Source organism: Alexandromys fortis, unplaced genomic scaffold (assembly GCF_014885135.2).
Source record: "Alexandromys fortis isolate MF-2015 unplaced genomic scaffold, M_Fortis_MF-2015_v1.1 scaffold_64, whole genome shotgun sequence".
Taxonomy (NCBI): Eukaryota; Metazoa; Chordata; class Mammalia; order Rodentia; family Cricetidae; genus Alexandromys; species Alexandromys fortis.
In genome coordinates this window covers 6,206,373-6,231,272 of record NW_026067976.1, presented here as the reverse complement: position 1 = coordinate 6,231,272, position 24,900 = coordinate 6,206,373, and the positions used below count along the sequence as shown (strand labels likewise).

The 24,900-nt window shown below is 40.5% G+C and overlaps 1 protein-coding gene across 3 annotated transcripts in view; it reads left to right on the top strand.

Annotated features, from left to right (window-relative positions):
• The window catches only part of Ccdc171 (coiled-coil domain containing 171), a 329,914-nt gene that overhangs the window by 27,453 nt on the left and 277,561 nt on the right, over window positions 1-24,900 (top strand). For 2 of the 3 annotated variants that reach the window (XR_007594478.1, XR_007594479.1), the window contains exon 5: window positions 6,679-6,869. Coding sequence is in view for 1 of the 3 variants with exons in the window: in XM_050157438.1 (XP_050013395.1) it covers window positions 6,679-6,869; window positions 10,380-10,511 (323 nt within the window). In the remaining 2 variants the exon portion in view is untranslated. Of the gene's footprint in view, window positions 1-6,678; window positions 6,870-10,379; window positions 10,512-24,900 lie in introns of all 3 variants that reach the window. The other variant, XM_050157438.1, reaches the window with a different exon arrangement.

Here is a 24,900-nt window from a genome sequence, read left to right as displayed (position 1 = left end):
GAGTGAGTCGCCATGATGCTCCCACTCCAGACAGACGCAGGTTAAGATCCTCTCTGGTAAGCCAGCTCATGGGCTACACAGAATATTAGAAATGGGTTAGAACAATATGTAAGAGCTAGCCAATAAGAAACTGGAACTAGCCGGGCCAGGCAGTGTTTGAAAGAATACAGTTTCCGTGTAATTATTTCGGGCATAAGCTAGCCATGCGGGCGGCCGGGTGCCGGGGACACAGCCCCGCCGCTCCTATTTCAACAATCCATCCCTCTTCTGCATACAAGAAATGCATCTCAACCTCAAAGACAGACATCATCTCAGAGTAAAAGATGGGAAAAATATACCCATCAAATGGACCTAAGAAACAATGGGTATAGCTATCTTAATATCTAACAAAATAGACTTCAAGCTAAAATCAGTCAAAAGAGACAAAGAAGGACATTTCATATTAGTCACAGGAAAAATCCATCAAGAGGAAATCTCAATACTGAATATCTATGCCCCAAATACAAGGGCACCTTCATATGTCAAAGAAACACTTCTAAAGCTTAAATTATATATTAAACCTCACACAATAATAGTGGGAGACTTCAACACTCCCCTCTTACCACGGGACAGGTGAATCAGACAAAAAATGAACAGAGATAAGAGAACTAACAGATTTTATGACTCAAATGGACTTAACATCTATAGAATATTCCATCCAAACAGAAAAGAATATACCTTCTCAGCACCTCATGGAACCTTCTCAAAAACTGACCACATACTCGATAACAAAACAAACCTCAACAAATACAAAAAAATTAGACTAACACAATGTATCTTATCAGATCACCATGCTTTAAAACTAGAAATCAACAGCAATATCAATTCCAGAAAACCCACAAACACATGGAAATTAAACAATGCTCACCTGAATCATCAATGGATCAAGGAAGAAATAAAGGGGGGAAATTAAAGACTTCCTAAAATTCAATGAAAATGACCATACAACATACCCAAATTTATGGGATACAATGAAAGCAGTGTTAAGAGGCAAGTTCATAGCAATAAATGCCTACATAAAGGAGCTGGAAAAAATTCCACACTAGTGAATTAACAGAACATTTGAAAACTTTAGAACAAAAAGAAGCAAACTCACCTAAGAGAACTAGACAGCAGGAAATAATCAAATTGAGAGCTGAAATCAACAAAATAGAAACAAAGCAATACAAAGAATCAATGAGACAAAGACTTGGTTCTTCGAGAAAATGAACAAAATAGACAAACCTTTATCCAAACTAACCAAAAAGCACAGAGAGGATATCCAAATTAACAAAATCAGAAATGAAAAGGGGGACATAACAACAGACATGGAGGAAATACCGAGTCATATTTTGAAAACCTGTACTTTACAAAATTGGAAAACTTAAAGGAAATGGACAACTTTATGGGAAAATATCAGTTACCAAAATTAAATCAAGACCAGATAAGCAAATTAAATAGACCTATAACTGCTGAAGAAATAGAAACAGTCATCAAAAGTCTCCCAACCAAAAAAAGTTCAGGACCAGATGGTTTCAGCTCAGAATTCTACAAGACTTTCAAAGAGGAACTAACACCAGTACTCCTCAAATTATTCCACACAATAGAAACAGAGGGAACATTGTCAAACTCTTTCTATAAGGCTACAATTACCCTGATACCCAAACCACAGAAAGACAACACTAAGACAGAGAATTATAGACCAATCTCATTCATGGACATTGATGCAAAACTTGAAATTTTCATGCAAATGGATGAGTGAGGTAAGCCAGACCCAAAAAGAGGAACTTGGGATGTACTCACTCATATTTGGTTTCTAGCCATAAATAAAGGACATTGAACCTATAATTAGTGATCCTAGAGAAGCTAAATAAGAAAGAGAACACAAAGAAAAACATATAAGCATCCTCCTGAATATTAACCTTCATCAGGCAATGAAAGGAGACAGAGACAGAGACCCACATTGGAGCACCGGACTGAAATCTCAAGGTCCAAATCAGGAGCAGAAGGAGAGCGAGCACGAGCAAGGAACTCAGGACCGCGAGGGGTGCACCCACACACTGAGACAATGGGGATGTTCTATCGGGAACTCACCAAGGCCATCTGGCCTGGGTCTGAAAAAGCCTGGGATAAAACCGGACTTGCTGAACATAGTGGACAATGAGGACTACTGAGACCTCAAGAACAGTGGCAATGGGTTTTTGATCCTACTGCACGAACTGGCATTGTGGGAGGCTAGGCAGTTTGGATGCTCACCTTACTAGACCTGGATGGAGGTGGGTGGTCCTTGGACTTCCCACAGGGCAGGGAACCCTGATTGCTCTTTGGGGGGGGGATTTGATTGGGGGGGGGGGAGGGAAATGGGAGGTGGTGGCGGGGAAGAGACAGACATTTTAATAAATAAATAAATAATCTTTAATAATAATCTTTAATAAATAAATAATTAAAAACTCAAGTAATTGGACACCAAAAGATCACATAATCCAATAAAAAAATGGAGTACAGACCTAAACAGAGAACTCTCACCAGAGGAATCTAAAATGGCTGAAGGACTCTTAAGGAAATGTTCAACATCCTTGTCATCAGAGAAATGCAAATCAAAACAACTCTGAGATTCCATCTTACACCTGTGAGAATGGCCAAGATCAAAAACACTGATGACAACTTATGCTGGAGAGGTTGTGGGGAAAAGGGAACACTTCTGCATTGCTGGTGGGAATGCAACCCCTTTGGATGTCAGTGTGACAATTTCTCAGAAAATTAGGAAACAACCTTCCTCATAACCCAGTAATGCCACTTTTGGGTATATATCCAAAGGATGCTCAATCATGCCACAAGGACATGTGCTCAACTATGTTCATAGCAGCTTTGTTTGTCGTAGCTAGAATCTGGAAACAACCTAAATGCCCCTCAACCAAAGAATGGATAAGGAAAATGTGGTACATTTACACAGTGGAGTATTACACAGCAGAAAAACATAATGACATCTTGAATTTCACAGGAAAATGGATGGTTCTAGAAAATATTATTTTGATTGAGGTAACCCAGACACAGAAAGACAATTATCACATGTACTCACTCATAGGTGTTTTTTAAACATAAAGCAAAGAAAGCCAACCTACAAACCCTTATACCCAGAGAACTTAGACAACAATGCAGACACTAAGAGAGACTTACATAGATATAATTTACATGGGAGGTAGAAAGTAGAAAAGACAAGATCTCCTGAATAAATTGGGAACATGGGGACCTTGGGAGAGGGTTGTAGTGGAGAAGGTAGAGGCAGGTAGGGGAACAGAGAAAAATGTAGAGCTCAATAAATAACAATAAAAAATATCAATAAAAACATTATGAAAATAAATTAAATAAATAAAGAGCATATATCCCATAAAGAAATAATCAGGAGCTACAAAAAAGGGAAAAACTTAGGAATTGAAAATGAAGTAGAAACGAAAAGCATTAGGAGAATTATTTGAGATGAAAATGAAAGAATTTTCTAGTAATTAATGTGCAGAAGGCAGAGTGGAAAATAGAGAAGAGATGAGAAAATTAAGCACAATCCAAATAATAGATTATAGAGATGGTGGTAGACAGAAGGCTGGTTGATGGTTGATGGTCACTGAAGGTCACACCTGCTGACTACAGGGTGTGAATTGCCAAATTGAACAAACCACTGAATTTCACCACTGAAGGCCCAGGAAGCAGTGTAAAGTTTCAGAGCAAAGAGATTTTAAAGCTTTGAAAGAAGTAGGAACGAAGTAGGCTGACTGTAGAGGGCCAAGTATCAGACTTCGAAACACTGACTGCTGCACCATGGAAAGGTGCTAGGGAAACACTTCTATGCATTTATTTTACAGTTTTGAATTTTGCATCTTTTATATGATTCATGCAAAACAGAAGTACAATTTTAAAATTCATGCTACTAATATAATTAGCATTTTTGTTTGTTTAACATGTATATTTATAAAGTACTTCATTTTATCTCCACTAAAACTTAATGAGGAGGTGTTTTCATTCCTACTGTGGTTGGGGAATTGGAGATTTGATCAGGAGTTAGACCTGGAAGCCATTCCCTCCTTTTCTAGATGCTTAACCAGCAATGTAGTATGTTGTGCCGTTCACTGCTAGAGTAAAGTAGGGCTGGAGGTGAGCAGTGCATCTGTGGTAGGGCAGGCTCTGAGGCTGCAGCAGTGTTTGAGCTTTAGTTTCTTGGCTTTCTTATTGCCAAGGTGTGTTAAAATTAGCATTTTCCCCCAGGTGGTGGTGGTGCACACCTTTAATCCCAGCATTTAGGAAACAGAAGCAGGTAGTTCTTTGTGAGTTCAAGGCTAGCCTGGTCTACAGAGCGAGTTCTAGAACAGGCTCCAAAACTACAGAGAAACCCTGTCTCCAAAAAGTAAACCAACCAACCAAACAAACAAAATTAGCATTTTTCTATAATGAAACATTAAAAACTATAATCTTGAGTCTTTAAAAGGTAGCTGGGGGAGGCTGGAGTTAAAAATGTAGCTCTAGGGGGCTCAGGGGCTAAGAGCACTTACTGCTCTCTCTTATAGAGAACCCAGATTTGGTTCCCAATCACATGTAAATCCAGTTAGAGGGAATCTAATATCTTCTTCTAACCTTCAAGGGCTTCGGACACATGTGATGTATAGACATGCTGGCAGAAGACTCATAAATAAAAAAAATCTTAGAAAAAGATAAAATAGCTCTAAATGTCATTTTTTTTTTTTTTGAGACTGGGTTTCTCTGTAGCTTTGGAGACTGTCCTGGAAAACTAGCTCTTGTACTTGTAACTCTTGGCCTCAAACTCACAGAGATCCGCCTGTCTCTGTCTCCTGAGTGCAGTGCTGGGATTAAAAGTATACGCCACCACTGCCCAGCAATGTCATGATCTTTTAAAAGATCAGTATGGGGCTGGAGGGATGGCTCAGTAAAAGCTCTTATTACTTAAGCGTGAAGGCTGGAGTTCAGATACCCAGTACTGACATAGAAAGTCAGCCATGGCCACACATACATATGATCCTGAGGATCATGCTGTAAGTAAAGTCAGCTCCAGTGCGGTAGGGGCAGGGCCAGGAGGACTCGTTAGGTTTGCTAACTGACTCCAGTCTAGCCGAGGTTTAATGAGAGGCCCTGTTTTAGAGAAACACGATGGAGAGTGGTAGAGCAGGACAGCTGACATCTTGCTGTGGTCTTCGCAGTGCTATTATATACCACACACTCATACATACACAAGTGCACATATACACAACAAAATAGTCCTCGTTAGGGCCTTGTTCAAAAAAGGAGAAAAACACACATTTAGTTTGTTTTCTTTTAAAAAATGTATTATTGCATAGAAGTAAGTGTGTGTGTGTGTGTACCATGGGGTACATGGGAAGGTCAGAGGATAATCTTTCCAAAGTTTATTCTTTTCTTCCATTGTGGAATCTGGGAATCTAACTAAGGTCATCAGGCTTCTGAGGCTAGGGATTTGACCCACTGATATATTTCAAGTCCCAGATTCACACACACACATATGTACACACAGACACAGATATATGCATATATATGTGTATATATATATACACATACACATATGTATATATGTTTGTCTATCTTTAAGTTTCTTTCTTTCTCTTTCCTTCCTTCCTTCCTTCCTTCCTTCCTTCCTTCCTTCCTTCCTTCTTTCCTTCCTTCCTTCTTTCTTTCTTTCTTTCTTTCTTTCTTTCTTTCTTTCTTTCTTTCTTTCTTTCTTTCTGTTTTTGAGACAGGGTCTCTTTACATAGCCCTGGCTGTCCTGGAACTTACTCTGTTGACCAGGCTGACCTCCAACTGAAGAGATCCGCCTGCCTCTGCTTCTAGAGTGCTGGGATTAAAGGCATGAACAACTACACTCAGCCAGATTTTTTTTCTTGAAAAGAGTAAAATGTTAGTGCTAGGTGCTGCTAGTGCTACAGGTGTACCTAAACATGGCATACCTTTAAGAACCTGCCATATTGTGTTGGACTCTAGCATCCAAACACCGAGGAGGAGTTGCCCCCAGAGACCACCTCACACACCACAGCCGATGCAAAAGCATGAGGATTTTATTAATTCTGTCATGACAGGGTCCTTCAGCATTCGGGAAGCTGAGAGACCTCGAATAGCTGGTACAGTCTACTTTTAAAGGGGCCACAGAAGTAAGGGGGGTTGTTCTTTGACTATTCTGATTGGCTTATTTGAAAGGGCTATTACCAATAATTGGCTGGAGAGCTGTTGCCAGATCAGATGGGGTAAGAGGTCATTTTGACCCCGTTTCCCAGGGGACTGAATCAAAACATACATATATGGGTAATTGTTCAGAAACTGAGTACGTGCATGTGTAGCTGTTAGGTCCTTGGTTCCCAGGGGAGGAGGGGAAGCACTATGGCACAGAGGCTGAGAGGATTCAGAATTGTCAGAATTAGCTTCAGAATTGTCTTAAAGTCTTACAATTGGCTTGTAGCAAAATCACTTCCATCTGAGGGCAGGAAGAGAGTGAAAAATCAGTATAGTACTACAGGGACTGTGGGTTTTTCTAGAGTTTGCTGAAGGGAGAAATATTTTGCCTTAAGCTCTATTGGCTAGGTTCTTCTTAGACTCTTAATGAATTAATTTGTGGTTATAAATATATTAATTCTATCATATTTTTAATAGCTCAGAATTCAGAACTTCAAGGAAAGGTAAATGAAATTGAGAGAACATTTCAGACTTCCCAAGAGAAATGGAAAGAAGAATGCAGAAAATTTGAACATGATTTGGAGGAAAGAGACAATATAATTCAAAATTGCAATCAAGAATACGAGTTACTTATGCAGGAAAAAAACAGGCTACAAAAAACTCTACAGGTAAAATACTTGACCTAAGTGAAAGTTTCTCTGTATAATACCCACTGCAACCCACTGAGGTGGATAGTACATCAGACTACACTTGGGCTCCCTCCCTCCCTCCCTCCCTCCCTCCCTCCCTCCCTCCCTCCCTCCCTCCCTCCCTCCTTCCCTCCCTCCCTTTTAGAGGCATTTTCACAGATCTCCTGGTTTGCACTTCAGTGTTGTTTTAAGATGTATACTCTTTATTTTGTGAAAAGCATTTGAGATCTCTGATCCTGGTGAGTCCTTGTCTCAACTGTCTGAGGCCTTGGGTTTGGTCCAAATCACATAAACGGAAGAAACACAACAGAAATTAAGCAAACAAAAGGTAACAATGATAGCCAGAAGGAAAGCAGCCACCGTTTCTTTGGAATACTGTGACAATTAAGACACATATCCTTTTTCTTCTAGCAACATTAAAATGTAGATTTTAAAAATGTCGTTTCTAGTTGGGCAGAGGTGGTGCTTGAGCTCTGTGAATTTGAGGCCAGCCTGGTCTACAGAGCAAGTTACGGGACAGCCAGGGCTACAAAGAGAAACCCTGTCTCCAGAAACCAAAACAAAATAAAAGTGGGTTCTAGATTTCAGTTTGGATATGAAATAAATACAGAAAATTATGTGTTTTATAATTCCTTATTTTGTAGAGCACATTCTATGATGAATAATGAAATACAAAACATTTAGTTTTTACTAAGACTATATTAGTTTTGCCCCCCCCCCTTTTTTTTTACACTCCCTACAGTACAAGTGGGCTGGGGTTGAAGTTGACAAGCAATTTAGACAGTAGATATTGAACTGAGTATATGTGCAATGATTTTGAAGTAGCTCTTTAATTTTTTTCTTCCCCCAAGACAGGGTTTCTCTGTGTAGCTCTGGCTGTCCTGGAACTCACTCTGTAGACCAGAATGGCTTCCAACTCTGAGATCATCTGCCTCTGCCTCCTAAATGCTGGGATTAAAGGCGTGCACCAACACATTCTGGTATAATTGTTTAAACTTTTTAAAAAAGAAAAGAAAAATATAAAAATGCTCCATAGTTACCTCAAGTATCCATTATTTTTATGTGCTGTTGCATTCTTGCATGGTCTCAGGAACTTGACCTGACTGGGGAGGTATGAGAATTAAGAAAGGGCAGACCCAGGGACGCAGAAAAGCTGGTATTGGGTTTTCTGGGACCTCTGATGGAGAAGCCCTAGCATCCTGGAAGCTCAGTGTACTTATTGCAGCTAAACAAGGAGGTGGGGTTACTGCATGTGGATAAATGTGGAGGCAATCAGGAAGGCTGGGTTAGCCCATCTTCGCAGGCAGCAGTCTCTGCAGGAGAGCAGTCTTAGGTCATCTGGGGAGAAAGCTATGGTGGAAGTTTTCTGTACACACTGTCAACATGGCACTTGCACCCATGGAAGGCATTGCCATCCTTCTGAGCCTCACCTGGGATAGGCAGTGCTCCCTGACATGGCTGTGCCTGTGTCAAACAACATACACCCACTTAGGCTTTTCTTGCTCCTTATATTGGATTTTCACTAAAAAATTATTTTACCACAACATTTAAATGTAAAAGTTTTGGCCGGGTGGTAGTGGTGCACGCCTTTAATCCCAGGACTCAGGAAGCAGAGGCAGGCAGATCTCTGTGAGTTCAAGGCCAGCCTGGACTACAAGAACTAGTGCCGGGATAGGCTCCAAAGTTACAGAAAAACCCTGTCTTTGAGAAACCAAAAAACAAAACAAACAAACAAACAAAAGTTTTGTCCTAAGTGTCCCCAGACAGTGTCAACTGATTTACTTTTATTTTTCTCCCTGTCCATAATCAATTTGACAAATAAAAAAAAAATAACTTGTTTCTTGTAACACTGCATTGCTATGTCCTGGTGTTTGAATGATGGATGTGTCGGGGTGCTCAGTCTGTGAGTTCTTAGGTGGACATGTGTTACTTTGTCACACTAGGAAGAAAGAAGGGTTGATGGTGACTCCTTACATCAATTAGCTTTCACTTTAAGGTATGCAATCTGGTATGATCTTTTCCACTACTTTGTATATCTCTGCTTTGAGTTTAGTCTGTTGTGTTTGAGCTCCCTCACACTGAGATGGATAGAGGAGTTTGGGCTTGAATAGGAGTCACTTTTTGGTCCTAGGGGTCGGGAAGCCTCAGGCTCTTGAGGCTTTCTGCTGGTGAAAGTTAAGAGGGTAATGTGTATAAATCAGATCCTTGTGGACAGGCCCCTTTTTCCTCGCAGAAACCTAGACCTTTTCTCCTCAACCTGTAGACTAGAAAATTGATCTTCACAGAAACCTGTATTTTTTTTATTAAGGATTTGGACCTAATTAGATCTCATAAATGTAGTATATTTAGGAAAATTAAAAAGGAAAAGCCTTTGAAACCGCTCTTTATCTATAGAACTAGAAATTAGTTATAGTCTGAACTGAGAATTTATATTTTCAAAGTTTTAATTTTTAGAAATACTCTTTTTTTGAGGGGGATTGAGACAAGGTTTCTTTGTGTAGTAGTGGCTATTCTGGAACTGGCTCTGCAGATCAGGCTGGCCTTGAACTTTTTATTTATTTATTTATTTGAGACAAGGTTTCTCTGTAGATTTTGTGGCTTTCCTGGAACTAGTTCTTGTAGACCAGGCTGGCCTTGAACTCACTGAGGTCGCCTGCCTCTGCCTTCCTAGTGCTGGGATTGAAGGTGTGTGCCACCACCACCTGGCTTGGCCTCAAACTCTTAAGAGATCTGCCTGCCTCTGATTCCCAAGTGCTGGGATTAAAGGTGTGTGCCACCATGACCTGGCATCATTTAGGAATATTCTTACTCTGACTTATTGAACAACACCCTTCATACTTTTTTTTGAAAAAAAAAAAAAACAGATTTGCATATAAATTTTAGGGATAATACAGTTTTGATAGAAAGATATATTTTGATTTATACTTGCTGAAAGAATCCCAGTCTCAACCCCTTAGAGTTTTTTTCATTTTTCACAATAAGCACTGGTCACATTATTGACTCTGTTATGAGGGATAATACAATTTATTCACAGGTAAAGATGTCCATACTAACGGGAATTCATTTTTTTTCATTTTGTCCCAACCCCTCATATTGCATTTATTTATTTCAGATTTATATTTTGATAATCAAGGTGATAGTTTTATTAAGATTTTAAGAATGAATTATTAATTTTTGAGAGCCAGTCCTTGGCTGGCCTTGAATTCTCAGTATAGACAAGGATTACTATGAACTTCTGATTATTCCGCCTCCACCTCCCAAACCCCGAGATTATAGGTATGTACCACCATGCCTGGTGTTGTGCAAACTGGGGATTGAATCCATGTCTTGAGGCATGCTAAGCATGCCAACCCCAAGATTTTAACACAGATTAAGAGTTTTTAACAGCCTGTTAGAAGGGAGAACCCCTTGTACGTTTAAACTAGGTTTAAAAGATAAAAGGTAACCTTTATTGATGTAATAGTAAAGTAAGATTTTATTCACGTAAAGGAAGCGCTGGAAAAGCATCAGCAAGAGAAGAATGAGATGGAGTCTCACATCAGGGAGACTGCATTGGAGGACTTTAGATTACAAGCAGAACAGTGGGAAGCAGAACGAAGAGAGTTACAGCTTATAGTACAGGTATTTTAAAAATAATTAGTCTCTAAAATGTGTTTTTGATGCTTATGATACTAAAATGTTATTAATAGGATAATTTACTAGCTCCCTCAGGTGAAAAATAATTCTAAGTCTTTGATTTCTGGAAGGCCATGCTTCACTTGTAGTGATAAGACAGTAGGGAAGCTGTTGCAAATAGAGATCATGATTATTACAGTTGGATAGCTTCATTGCAGGGTGTGTATGACTTCTAGGTCTTTCGTTTTGAGATAGGGTCTCACGTAGACCAAGCTGGACTTAAACTTGCTGCATATTTCTTGTTATTCCTGAATTTCTCCTGATTCTCCTGTGTCCACCTCCTGAGTGCTGGGATTTTCAGCATGAGGCATCATGCTTACTAAAAGTAGGTGTTTTTTAAAAATATACTTTTATTAGGATATATTAAGCATACAAAATAATTTTTGGGGGGAGCGGTTTCGAGACAGGATTTCCGTGTGTAATAGTCCTGGCTGTCCTGGAACTGTCTTTGTAGGCCAGGCTGACCTCAAACTCAGAGATCCATCTGGCTCTGCCTTTCAAGTGCTAGGATTAAAGGCTTGCACCATGGCTGGATCAGTAATGGGCTTTTTATTATGACATTTTCATACATGAGTATAGTGTGTTTGATCATCTGCACTCTTGTTACCCCCGTTGCTCCCCTTTACTTCTCATCCATTTCTTCTTCCCAACAGTTCCTTTCTACTTTCCTGTCTTTTGGGGGGTTGCCCACAGGAGCATGGATGGGGATTAGTGCAGGAGCATGTGCAGCTCAGCAGTGGCTATACCACAGAAGATAATGTCTCTTCTTCCCCTCCAACCATGAACTGCCTATAGGTGGTTAGATAGGGGTGGGTCCTCACCAGGACCTCTTCCTAGCACCCACTAACTGCCTACAAATTCTTAGGGATGGGTGTGGCCTCAAGAGCCTCTTCCCCTTTCCATGTCAGTTTGCTCACAGGTGAAATCTTGTGCAGGTCTTGTACAAGTAAGGTCAGCTGCTGAGACTTGAGAGTGTGAAGGCTGTGGCAGCCTGGAGGACAGTTCCACAGCCCTCCTCAGTCTGCCAGGGCTTATGTTCTTTCCCTCTTCATGTTCCATGCACCTTGGAATGGGTGATAAGTTCCACTTAGGGCTGAGCACTTGACAGTCACTTGTCCTTTCTCTTTTTGAAGGATTTAATCTATGGGCATAAATGTAAATATTTAGGGTGTTTTGTTTTATTTTATTTTGTTTTGAGACCAGGTCTTGCTATATTATGTAACTCTGGCTGTCCTGGAACTCACTATGTAGAACAGGCCTGCTTCTACCTCCTAAGTGCTGGGATTAAAGACATGCATAATTACACTCAGTTGTAAACATAAATATTGAGAAAGGAATTTTTTGATTATTAAAATTTTATCATAAAGAGCTTTCAACTTAAAAAAATATCTGAGTTCAAGGCTGTCTCCAGAATGAGTTCCAGGATGGCCAGAGCTATACCTAGAAACCCTGTTTCCAAAAACAAACACCATCCAGTGAGATTAGCCAGACCCAAAGCTTATACGTGCCAGTGAATTTATATATAGTTAGAATGGCAGTTCTGAAGCTGTGTGCTTCATATTACATTTTACACTTTACTATCAGTTATGTTTTTACACACACACACACACGCACACGCACGCACGCACGCCGTGCACCTACCTTGAAAAATTCATGACAGAGCTAAATTAGAAAATAGTTATATGGGCCAGACAATGGTGATGCACGCCTTAATCCCAGCATTCATAAGGCAGAGGCAGGTTGTCTCTCTAAGTTCGAGGCCAGCCTGGTCTACAGAACTAGTTCCAGGATAGCTAGGAGAAGGAGGAGGAGGAGGAGGAGGAGGAGGAGGAGGAGGAGGAGGAGGAGGAGGAGGAGGAGGATGAAGAAGAAGAAGAAGAAGAAGAAGAAGAAGAAGAAGAAGAAGAAGAAGAAGAAGAAGAAGAAGAAGAGTTATATATTTCTTTTTTCATGACTCAGGTGTCTTCTTTAGTAGGAAGTTTGACAGGCATATTGTGTATTTAGCCATATAACCGCTGTAGTTTCCCCATTTGATGTGGGATTTCCTCTGTGTGCTGTGAGTACCATTGATAAATAAAGGAACTGCTTTGGGCTTATAGCAGAGCTATAGGGGAACAGAGCTAGGTGGGGAAACCTAAGCTGAATGCTGGGAGGCTGAATGCTGGGAGAGAGAAGGCAGAGTCAGAGAGAAGCCATATAGCCCTGTTGGAGACAGACACCAGAACTTTAGCTGGTAAGCCACAGCCATGTGGTGATACACAGATTAATAGAAATGGGTTAAATTAATATGTAAGAGTTAGCCAATAAGAACTTAGAGCTAATGGGCCAAGCAGTGATTTAATTAATACAGTTTCTGTGTGATTATTTCGGGGCTAAGCAGCCAGGAACAAACTAGTGGCCTCCTTTCTACACCCATTAGTGCTTGTGTTCTTTCTACCCATTGTCTTTGAACAAGATTTACAATACCAGATGTGAGTTCTTTCCTGTGGAACAGGTTTCAAATCCAATCAGAAAGTGGTTGATGACCTTCATAAAAGGTCATGCCATTATTGTACCAGTGGGCATATTTTGCCTGGCAACCTGGCCATATAGTATGAAGGGTCTGAATCTGAGAAAGACCATTGTTGACACCTCTCCTCCAGTAGTTTGAAGTAGTGCCTTTGGGCACTATAGGCAGTAGCTACCAGGGAGGAAGCTTCTAGCTCAGCTTCAACGTGATTTTTCTATAACCTGCAAAGTATGTGGTTTCTTCAGGACTAGTTGTCTTAACATGCTGTTGTAGTTAATGTTCCTATTGCTGCAATGAAACACCATGACCAAAAGGCAAGTTAGAAAAGGAAGAGGTTTATTTAGTTGATTATAGTTCATCATTAAAGGAAGCTAGTACAGGAACTCAAAACCGGACAGAAACCTGGAGGGGTGCTGCTTACTGGCTTGCTCCCCATGGCTTGATCACCGTGCTTTCTTATAGTATCTAGGACCAACAGCCTAGGGGTGGTACCACCCTCAGTGAGCTGGGCCCTCCCCATCAGTCACTATTAAGAAAGTGCCCTATAGGCTTGCATGCAGCCATCTTATGGAGGCACTTTCTCAATTGAGGCTCCTTCCTCTCTGATGACAATAGCTTGTGTCAAGTTGATGTACAACTATCCAGCACACATGTAGTTCTGGTGGGTAACCAGTACTAGTGGCAAGAGCCAGTATGGTTTTGGGGACTTCAGAAGCCTCCCTGGTCAACAACTTGTAGGGAAGTAGCCAGCCACTGGCTCTGCAGTTTTTGTTTAATAACTGTGGCTTGGAGAGTGGCTTTATCCACCCATACAGGGTGCCTCCCTTCAACACTCCTCCCCCATTTAAATTATTTTGTAATAAGTTCACAAAGTAGCAGGTTCTTTTGTACATATTTAGTTTTGGTTGGCTCTCCCCTTCCCCCCAATTTCCTGAACCATTGCTTAAACCTTTCCACCCTCAGTATTTCTCCCCCCTTTCATATCACATATGCTCTGCTACTCCACTGGCGTCTCCCGTTCTCCTCCTCTTGTGGGTTTTCCTAGTTTCCTGGCCTCTGTATACCTCCACATATCTAGCAATCAGAAGCTAAAACTCTATGTGAGAGAACATTGTTAACTTTGTTGTTTGTCTTTTTTTGTTGTTGTTTTTTAAGACAGGTTTCCACTGTGTAGCTTTGGAACCTGTTCTGGAGCTTGCTCTGTAGCCCAGGCTGGACTTTAACTCACAGAGATCTGCCTGTCTCTGCCTTCTAAGTACTGGGATTAAAGGCGTGCTCTACCACTGCCTGTCCGCTGTTTGTCTGTTTAAGTCCAGGTTACCTGAATTAATACAATATTTCCAATTCCATCCATTTTCCTACAGGTTTTATAATTTTTATCTTTTTAACTGCGGAGTAAACTTTGTGTATATGTACCACAGTCTCATTATCTAATCATCAGTTGATCAGTGTCTAGGCTGATTGTATTTCCTTGATGCTGTGTGAAACTATATGGATGTGAGAGGACCTTAAGGCAGTTATAGTTTGTATTTTTCTTCATACTTTTAACTCAGGTTGTTCTTGAATTCATAGAGATCTTATCTTCTGCTTCCAGAATTCTGGAATTAAATGCATGTACCACCATAGTGTAGTCTTTATGATGGATAGAATCATGCAATCTACAAATAAGGAGACTGGGTCTGTATTGCTTCTTTTTTTTTTTTTTTCGAGACAGGGTTTCTCTGTGGTTTTGGAGCCTGTCCTGGAACTAGCTCTTGTAGACCAGGCTGGTCTCGAACTCACATGCTTCTTTGTAGCTAAGACTTCTAATAGCATATTAAATAAAATTATTGTTCTTAATTTTGGCGGAAATACTCTGAGTTTGTTTTGATTTAGTATGACGTTAACAATAGGTTTGTCATATACAACTTTTGTTATATTGGGATATATTCCTTCTATACTTGGTTTCTTTAGTGCTTGTTTAAACAAAGTAAAAAATTTTAACATTTATTGATTTTGTGTGTGTGTGTGTGTGTGTGTGAGAGAGAGAGAGAGAGAGAGAGAGAGGAGAGAGAGAGAGAGAGAGAACAACTTGAATGAGTCAAACCCCTGTACTATAGAGATTCTCCATTCAAACTTGGAGCTTTACACTTAGGGTAAAGTCCTGTTACTTGTGGATCCATTCACTAGCCCACTTTGGAGCTTTTTTTCTTTTATCATAAATAGATGCCATATTTTGTCAAAAACCATTTCTGCTTCCATTAAGATGATCATGTCATTTCTGTCCTTGAGCCCATTTATGTGATGTATTAATTCATTGATTTGCACGGGATTTTCCCTGGCCTGAGCTTCACAGGTCTTGTGTGTGTTGTCATAACTACTGTGCGTTCATATGTACAGCTGTCTGGAGAATACTTTTTCCCTGGAGTCCTTTGCCTCTGGCTTTTACCATGTTTCCTCATCCTCTTTTGCAATGATCCCGAGCCTTCAGAGTTACCTTCATTGCTGCTATATTCACAATGCTCATGAAATGGAAGTAGTCTAGATGTTCGTCATCTGATGAATGAATAATGAAAATGTGTTATGTTTACACGACAGAATATCATTCAGCTATTAGGAAAAACACAATTTTGGCAATTGAATGGGGGCTGTAAGCAGTTATTCTGAGTGGGGTAATACAGACCCAGAAAGACAAACATGACACTTTCTCTCATTACTGAATGCTAGCTGTGACTCTTCAGATAGCTATACTTCGCTTGGAAAATGGTCAGAACAGTAAGGGGCTCTGGAGAGGGGCCTTTCAGATACAGGAGAAAGAATACAGTGTTATAAAGGGTGAAAGAGGGTAACAATGGGTCTGGAGTGATGTCTCGGGTTACGAGCACTGGCTGCTCTTACAGAGTACGTGGGTCCAAGTCCCAGCATCTATATGGTGACTCACAACTGTCTGTAACTCCAGTTTTAGGAAGTACAGTGCTCTCTGCTGGCTTCTGTGGACACTATGTGCATGTGGTACACAGACATCCATTCAAGCAAACACCCATGTACATAAGATAAAAATAAAACCACGAAAGATTTGCAGGAGATTAATGGAGCAGAAGAGTTGAATTGGATTTGGGGATCGGAGGGAAGGTAGAGGGGGGAATTCAGGGTAGAATAGTTATAGTAGTAAATATAATACTATAGGCCTTTCCAGAAGGTCATGTGGAAACCTACTGCTTAGAAGCTTCCTAAGATACACATGTGCAAAAAGGACAGTCAGAATGGAGTTGCCGTCCAGCAGTCTGACACTGCTAGACACCACGTGTGAGCAGATGAGAAGCCCAGTGCCCGGATGCAGCTGTGGGCCAGTGATGTTCCCTACAGCCCTCATAGACCCTCGCACGTTACTGGCTGTTGCTATTGCTGCTGGTCACGCTCCATGACTTGACAGCTGTATTGTTGAAGACAGCACAGACTTGAGCCATAGGACATGGAGAACTCGGGCTCACTGGGAAGCTGGCTTTCATAGCATAGTGCTTGAAGGTACTGTGCACGCTGCCAGAGGAGGGGAACCGTCATCCCAGCACTTGGGAGGCAGAGGCTGGTGGATCTCTGGGAGTTCCAGGCCAACCTGGCCTACAAGAGCTGGTTCCAGGAGCCAGAGCTTCGCAAAGAAACCCTGTCTTAAAAATCTAAAAGTTAAAAAAAAAAAAGGCTCATCAAGACATGCCCATTGGTATAATAGTGGCTGCAAACGTGAGAGTAACCAACCACTTTTGATTGGATTTAAGTCTCCATATACAAAATGAAATCCATTCCTTCTTCTCAAAGAACTTACTGCTATTATGCTGCTAATAGAAATAGTATTAAACCGAGTCCTAACGATTTATTGTCTTACCTGTACATTAGTACACCCATTAACTCTCATCGTAGAAATGTCTGTCTGTAGTAGATGGTGTAGAGACCCACAGCTGGTCTAGGCGTGAGAAAAAGACCGAGATGATCAGCCTTAAATAGTATATGGATTTAGGCTAGTTCTGATGCCATGTACAGTTTATCAATCTTTTGATTTATTTTTCTTTAGTTTTTCTATGCAAATGGCCCCTTATGACTCGGTATGACTATGAATATTTTTAAATTTATTTCTAGTTATGGGGGGAGGGCAGGTATCTGCAGACGCCAGAGGTGTGGGACCCTCTGCAGCTGGAGTTACAGGTGGTTCTGGGCCTCCTGATGTGAGTGCTGGGGAAATCTAGTGGGGGTCTGGAAGAGCAGCACATGCTCCTCAGAGCTGAGCCGTTTCTTCAGTATCCACAGCGTGCAGTTTACAATGCAGGAACAAACTGCTTTTCTTCTGATCCTTTCAGGAGAAGCCTCATACCAGATTCGTGCTATCATAACCACACGGATGTGTTTTCTAAGCTAGAAAGAGCACGTTTGCTCTGATAGTTTCTAAATACACTTCTACCAGTTTAATTAAAATTCCTCAGGATTGGAGCTATAGTTTGGGTTCTGTGAAGGGTTGTTTACATAAGTACATATAAAGAATCATAGTTTTTGGTGTGTTTGTAGAAGATGTGGAAAGAAAACAAGTTTATTTTCTGACAGCACAATGTGGTTTCTTGTGATGGTAAATGTCAGTTAAAAAAAAAAAAGCCGTTTTAAAAAAACATTTTAAGTTCAACATCTCCCTCTAGTGGACAGACAGAAGAACATCCCAAATCTCTAGTGTCTGAATTCCACAGTAGTTATCTCTCTTGCTTTTCCAATGCAAGAACTGAGGTCGCTTTCCGTTTGATTAGAAGATAAATTGTATGACAAAAATTAAAGTTAAATATGTTTCAATGGAGGAAAGTTAGTCTGTATCTTACAATACATACCAGACTTGGATTATATTAGTAAAGCCATACACTTAAAAGCTAATACCTAATCTAAGCAGCCAGTACCAGTGATGTAGCTAGCACCTACCATGGGCTTCATCCTCGTGTTTGCTGTTCTCAATTCAGATGTAGAAGCGGAATACAGTTTTATATGATTGAAGACCATTTTGAATCCTTCTCCAACTTATCCCACTGCAGGGCCCCCGTTGTCAACTTGAACTTGAATGTTATCTATATACTTTGACATGCTTTTACTTAGTTTTTTTAGCATTTTATGTCTTTTACATATATAAGTGGGATATCATACAATATGTATATTTGTCCAGCTTGTCTTTTTGTTGTTTGCTTTTTGAGATTTAGACAAGTTAATGTAATAGCTCTAATTCACTCAGTTTGACTGCTGTATAATTTTATTCTGTATTTATTATAATTAATTTAGTCTTTGCCTGCATGAGAATTAAGTTCTTTCCAAATTTAAATCATTACAGTGATTCTATGTATGAAATATTGTAGGTATGTGTTTATACGTATAAAATTATTGACACTTTTGTGTAGCTGTTTCCTGACTGAGGAAGGAGTGGGGTTCAAAGCTCAGGAAGCACAGGTGATGACAGGACTCACAAGAATCCTCCCACAGTCTCAGGGACAGGGAACAGTTGCTGTCTTTGGAGGAGCTGCCTGCAAGTTGGGCAGGGGGCTCCAGAGACGCTTTTGAGAACTGGTACCCATGCTGCTGCCTGGAAGTCACCCATGCTCTGGATCATCAGGCTAGATGTGTGGGGAATGCTGCTTTGGTCTGTTCCATGCCCTGTTGGCATATTCATACCTCCCAGGAGTAACACAGCAGACACGGGAAGTGATTCCGGGGCCCGTGGAATACAGTGCTGGAGCCTGGTGTGGTGCCGCATGGCCACAATCCCAGCAGTGCCTCCTCACCATGGGAGGGCCTGGGTTTCAAGCCAAACCAAATCAAGTAAAGAGCAGTAGTGGCAGTCTTCACAGAACTGAAAAAGAAAAAAAATCCTTTAACTTTTTATGGCGCCACCATAAAATCCTTTATAGTCAATCAATCATATAGCAAAGCTGAAGGAACATTTACTGCTCGGCTTTTAAACTAGCTGTTGAGTTGTACTTGTCAGACCAGCATGAATTTGCCCAGAAACAGACAGACCAATGAAAGGGAGTGCTTAAAAGAAGGCCCTGTGTCTACACCCATCTGACTTTGACGAAGGTGCCAAGATTGTTTTTTTTTTTTTTTTTTTCACCAGTCTTTTCAGTAGATGGGATATTGGATGCTCTGCTCAGAGGAATGAGACAAGATCATTTTATAGCAGCTACAGCTCAAAATGGAATGAAGACGTAAAGGATTCAGACCTAAAGCTGTCAAACTGTTGGAGCAGGGGAAATGCTTGAGGATGACAAACCAAGCAAAGCATTTTATATCATGCCCTTAAGGTGTAGGAAAACAAAGATGATCAGTGGTGTTGCATCAGGAAGGACACACTGTAGCTGAAGAAATGTCTTGACATTTGCTTAGTAATTTCTGTGAAAAGTGTTTATTAATACTTGAAAAAGCCATTTTAATATGGAGATGACATGTCTGGTGGTTCGAAAGAAAGTGGCCACCAAAGGGAGTGGCACTGTTAGGAGGGGTATGGCTTCGTTGGAGGAAGTGTGTCACTGTGGCAGCAGGCAGTCTCTTGTACTCTAGTTCCTCCCAGTGAGACAGACCATTTCCTGTTTGCCTGCACACCACCTTGTTACACCGTGATGGTAATGGACTAAGTCTCTGAAAAATGTGAGACACCCTCATTAAATGTTTTTTCCTTTATAATTAGAGTTGCTGTAGTCATGGTGTCCCTGCACAGAAATAGAAACCCTAATAAGACAGCATTCATACTACCCCTGCAGATAACTCTTGGTGAGCAATGAGAGGGGACTCACTGGCTGCCCAGTGAAGCTGGACTATTTGAAACAAAATGTCCACTCTTAAAATATTTTTAAATTTATTTTTATTTTAAGTGTGTGACTGTTTTGCCTACATACATGTCTGTGCTCTACATTTAGGCTTGGTGCCTGTTGTCTGTTGTCCACAGGGGCCAGAGGAGGGCTTCTATTTGTTGTTCATTTTTAGTATCAGAAAATTCCTTTGGCATTTTTCTTTCACAAATTGGAAGCTTAGTTGGGTGGGATCTGTCCTCAAGAGAACTCTTCCTTTTATTCCAGTTGAGATTTGTCCCTCCAACAATGGCACTAATTTTCTTAACAATTGGAGTCTCTTTTAGCAGAAAACTTAGCTGTAAAACTTGCTAGTGTTCTTTTTCTCTGCAGATTCATTTTGTATTTCTTTTTGCCTCATTTTTTGCCTTTTTTATTGTAGAAATGTAAAAGAGTGATTACTCATAACAATGGGACAGAGTTAATATTAGCATGTCTTGACATATCCAGCAAAGAAATCAGAATATTACTTTTACAATTAACAACAGGCAAGTTCTTAGGACAAAGACAGAAAGTGGCTACCCCCCCCCCAAAAAAAAGCATTCACAATAGAGCTTGCCTCCATAGTCAATATTACTGTCAGTACTGTCTTTTAAGCCCATTAAGTCTTTCTTAAAGCATTCAATTGCTTTTTAGTCCAAAGTACCAAAGTCTTTCACATTCTTCAAAAAACAAAAAACAAAAAAGCCACATGGTCGGCTTCTTTATGACTCCACCACACTCCTAGTACCAACTACTGTCTTAATTTGGATTCTGTTGCTGTGATAAAACACCATGATCAAAGCTACAAACTTATAGAAGGAAGAGTTCATTTTGAGGTATGGTACTAGGAGACAAGAGCTCATCATCATGGCTGGAAGCGTGGCAGCAGGAAGGCAGGGATGAATATCTGAGAGCTCATATCTTGAACGGCTAGCAGGAAACAGATGAACACAATGAAATAGCACATGGCTTTGAAAACCTCAGTGAGGCTCTGCTTCCTAAACCCACCCAAACAGCACCACCAACTGAGGACCAAGTGTTCAAACACTGAGTCTGGAAGGGACATTCTCATTCAAACTACCACTCTCTGTAGCACAAATAATAAAAGCCCAGAGGCAGATATTGGTGTTCAACCTGAAGATCAGAAAAGCAAAAGCAGCCAAGCCACTAGAGAGCTCTTACTTCTTTGAAATCTTCAGACTGAAAGAGAGCAAGTTACTATCTCATCTTGCCTTATATTCCTCTCTAGTAGGGTTAAAGGCGTGCACCACCACCACCACCACCACCTGGTCTCTGTAGCTAACTAGTGTAGCTGCTGGGATTAAAGGTGTGTGTCACTACCGCCTAGCCTGTATGGCTGATCAGTGTGGCTGTTTTGTGTTCTTTTCTTCAGGCAAGCTTTATTTATTAAAATACAAATATCACTACAGTTCTGTTGTAGGAGGCGACTTGTTTGCTCCTGGCTCCCCACACTTGAAATAATCACACAGAAACCATTTTATTTGAAATACTGTTTGGTCAGTAGCTTAAGTGTATTTCTGGCTAACTCATATCTTAAAATTAACCCATCTCCACTAATCTGTGTTTACCAGGTAAAGTTCTGGCTCATCTGTTCCCGGTGGTGGCAACATGGCTTCTCTTCAACTCTGCCTTCTTTCTTTTAGCACTCAGTTTAGTTTTTCCTGCCTAGCTAAGTTCTACCTTGCTATAGGCCAAAGCAGATTCTTTATTCATTAACCAATAAGAACACATAGACAGAAGGACCTCCTATACCACAGTTCCCCTGAAAACTCATGTTTAAATGGAATCTAGGCATGTTCGTGGCATAACACACGTACCAAGGTCAGACGACAACGTTCCCCACCATTGTACCTGCTGTGCTGTGTGCTCCAGCCTGCCTAGCTCATGAGCTTCTGATGTTTGTCCAGTCTCCTTCCTCACCTTAGGAGTGTGCACCACCACAGCCAGCTGTTTTCTCTTTTAAACCTGTGTTCCAGGGTTGGTACCCAGGTCATCAACTTTACACAGTGCTGTGACCTGTTGACCATCTCATTGGCCCTGTCTTTAGCTGTAGTAGTCTGTCAACTTATCATTTATCCTGTTTCTATCCAGCTCCTTTGTTTTCTGTCCTCATCAAAGATGCAAGTAAAGCACCTAATTGCTTTTTCCTGCACTTTCGTATCTGGCTTAAATCGTTGTTTCTGTTACTACTATCAGTTTTCCTTTTCTCTGAGTGGCAGTGAGGATTTTAGGTTAAAGAGAAGACTATGTAGTAAAAAGATGCCCATGAAACAAAGAAAAAAATGATGGGAAAAACAGAACCAAAAACTTATAATGTAGACACACACACACATACACACTACACGCCAAGCTATATGACCCCTTTGAAGCTTTCATTAACAGAAAAAAAAAACCAAAACCATAATTGAATTGTTGAAGTATTAAAGAAAAAACTCAAAATCCTGCAATAAGAAAGTGATTAGTGTGGGCTGTTAATGGTGTTGCATGCTTTTAATCCTGGCCCTTGGGAGGCAGAGACAGGTAGATTTCTGAATTCAAAGGGCAGCCAGAGCTACATAGGGAAACCCTGTCTCAAAAAGCCAAAAAAAAAAAAAAAAAAAAACCAAACCAAAACAAAAAATAACCAAAAGTGATTTCAAAGAGGTTTCAAGGAATTTAGCAAGGAAACAGATTCTAAAGAAAAAAAAAGGTGGAGAACTGATAAGTAACATACATTTAAAGAATTTTTTTTTCATTCATTGATGTTTTTAATTTCTAATATTTCTGATTTTTTTCCTCTCCAAAATCTTAATTTTCAGATGGGGGTGGAGCTCATTTGGTAGAGTGTTTGTCTAGCATGCACAAAGCCCTGGGTTTGTCACCCCCACCTGACCCCAGCATCACATAGAAGGGAGCATGGTGGTGCATTCCCATAATTGCAGAACTCAGGATTAGATTAGATCAAGTAAAAGATAAAATATCAGGGGCTGAAAACAGATTCCAGGGAACCTCGCTCCCTCTTCTGGCCCCCACAGTCACTGCATGCACATGGTGCACAGGTGTACTTGCAGGCAAAACACCCATGTACATACAATAAATAATACAGTATAAATAAAGGTTAAAAAGTTCAGGAAGATACAATATGTTATATGGAACTCTAAAGAGGTCTTCTCTGGGAGTGGGAGAGGGAACCAGTGGGAGGACAAGAGAAGGCATTGGATGTTGGTCAAAGTCCATGAAAACCTGACCGTGAAACCCATCATTTGGCACAATGAATGTATGCTAATAAAAGGGCACAAAAAGTGACTTTGAGTTAATGTTCTTGTCAGTAACTGCTTTGGAGTGGTACTGATGCAAGTAACAATAGTTGTCTATTTATATAGTGCTTAATGTTCTTAAAGCTGTTTTTACTTAGGAAAGGTACTTTCGGAACAGTTTTCAGTAGCAAATTATACTTGGATTCCGATAATGTTTTATGAGTGACCAGGAACTTTTAGAAGTGTGTATATGCTTGTAGGGAAAGTGATGTTACAGGGAGTAGCTTTGGAGGCCCTAATGGATGGACCCCTTCATTGTGTCCCCTTCCGTTTGTTTCCCTGGTCGCCCCTGAAAGGGGGACCTCAACTGCATTTTCCCCAGGATTTGAAACTACATATAAGAAGCTGGAGATAGCAGGGCTTTGTTGAGGCCCTTTAAGGGAAAATGCCCTACCTCTGGCCCTGGGTGAACACATGCTGTTTTGATCTGTTGCAAACATTGAAACATTAGATCCATTTTCTCCTTCCTTAAGTGGTAATATAGGTGGCCCTGCCAATCACCTGCCTGGGAAACCACCCAACAGGAAAACTGATACACCCGAAGACATGCTGGGGAGATGGGAAGAATAATTTGAGTTCTAACTCAAAAAAGGCATAGTTTTCCCTCTCTCTATCTGCTTTTCTTTAGGATAATGATGGAAAGCCTAAGCATGTGCCCCCCCCCCCCTAGGTTTGTTACTGTTTCTTTGAAGCCCCAGTCCCCTTCCACCATGCAGCTGCTTGCCAGTCTGCACTGCTGGAAACGCTGGCTTTCGTGGACCCTAACTCAAAAAGGAATGGCTTTTTTCTTCTGTATCTCTGCTTTCCTAGCAGCTGCTGAGATTTATAACCTGCCTGCCCTGTTTTTTCTCAAACTCTAATAAAATGTCCTTGAGCTTCTGAGTCTCTTTTTAAATGAGTTTATTAAGGAAAATTAAAAGGAAAAAAACAAAAAAGGGAACTTGGATTTGCTAGGTAACAGTGGTACTTAACAGTCTTTGGTAGAGAACTGTAATTGAAATTCTGTACCTAGGTTCTGTTTCAAGTGGCCAGGGATTCTTGGAAGCCCCCCCCCCCCCATGTTTGTGTCCATGTATGTTGGTGGAGAAAGAGGGATCTTTTAAAGGAGTGTTTCTTAACCTCGCTAATGCTACAACCCTTTAATACGGTCCTCATGTTGTAGTAACCCCCAACCATGAAATTATTTCATTGCTATGTCATAACTATAATTTTGATATTGTTATGAATCATAATGTAAATATCTCTGTTATTTTTGTAGTCTTAGGTGACCCCTGTGAAAGGATTGTTTGCGCCAAAGGGGTCGCAACCCACAAGTTGAGAACCACTGTTTTAAAGCCTTGCAGTGAGAATGAGGATCCTAGATTATTTTAGTTATTTTGAAAATTGAAGAGGAAATGAAACAGAGCCATCTAGTGGTTATAATGTTAAGAGCACTAAGCAACAGTTAAGTACTATGAGCTCGCATTAATGTCTCTCAAGAATCATTATTAACTGTTCAAGCTAATCAGCTCTTATCACAAAGGGACATATCCATTTGTCTTCCTAAATACTTATGCATGTTAATGACAGGAGAAAGGGTATATGACAGCTGAACTACAACAATGTTGCAGATACCCCAGAGGCCATTTTAGTGTCCTATACATAATTTTAGCTGTAGTATTTACTGATCACACTTATTAAATTATAAA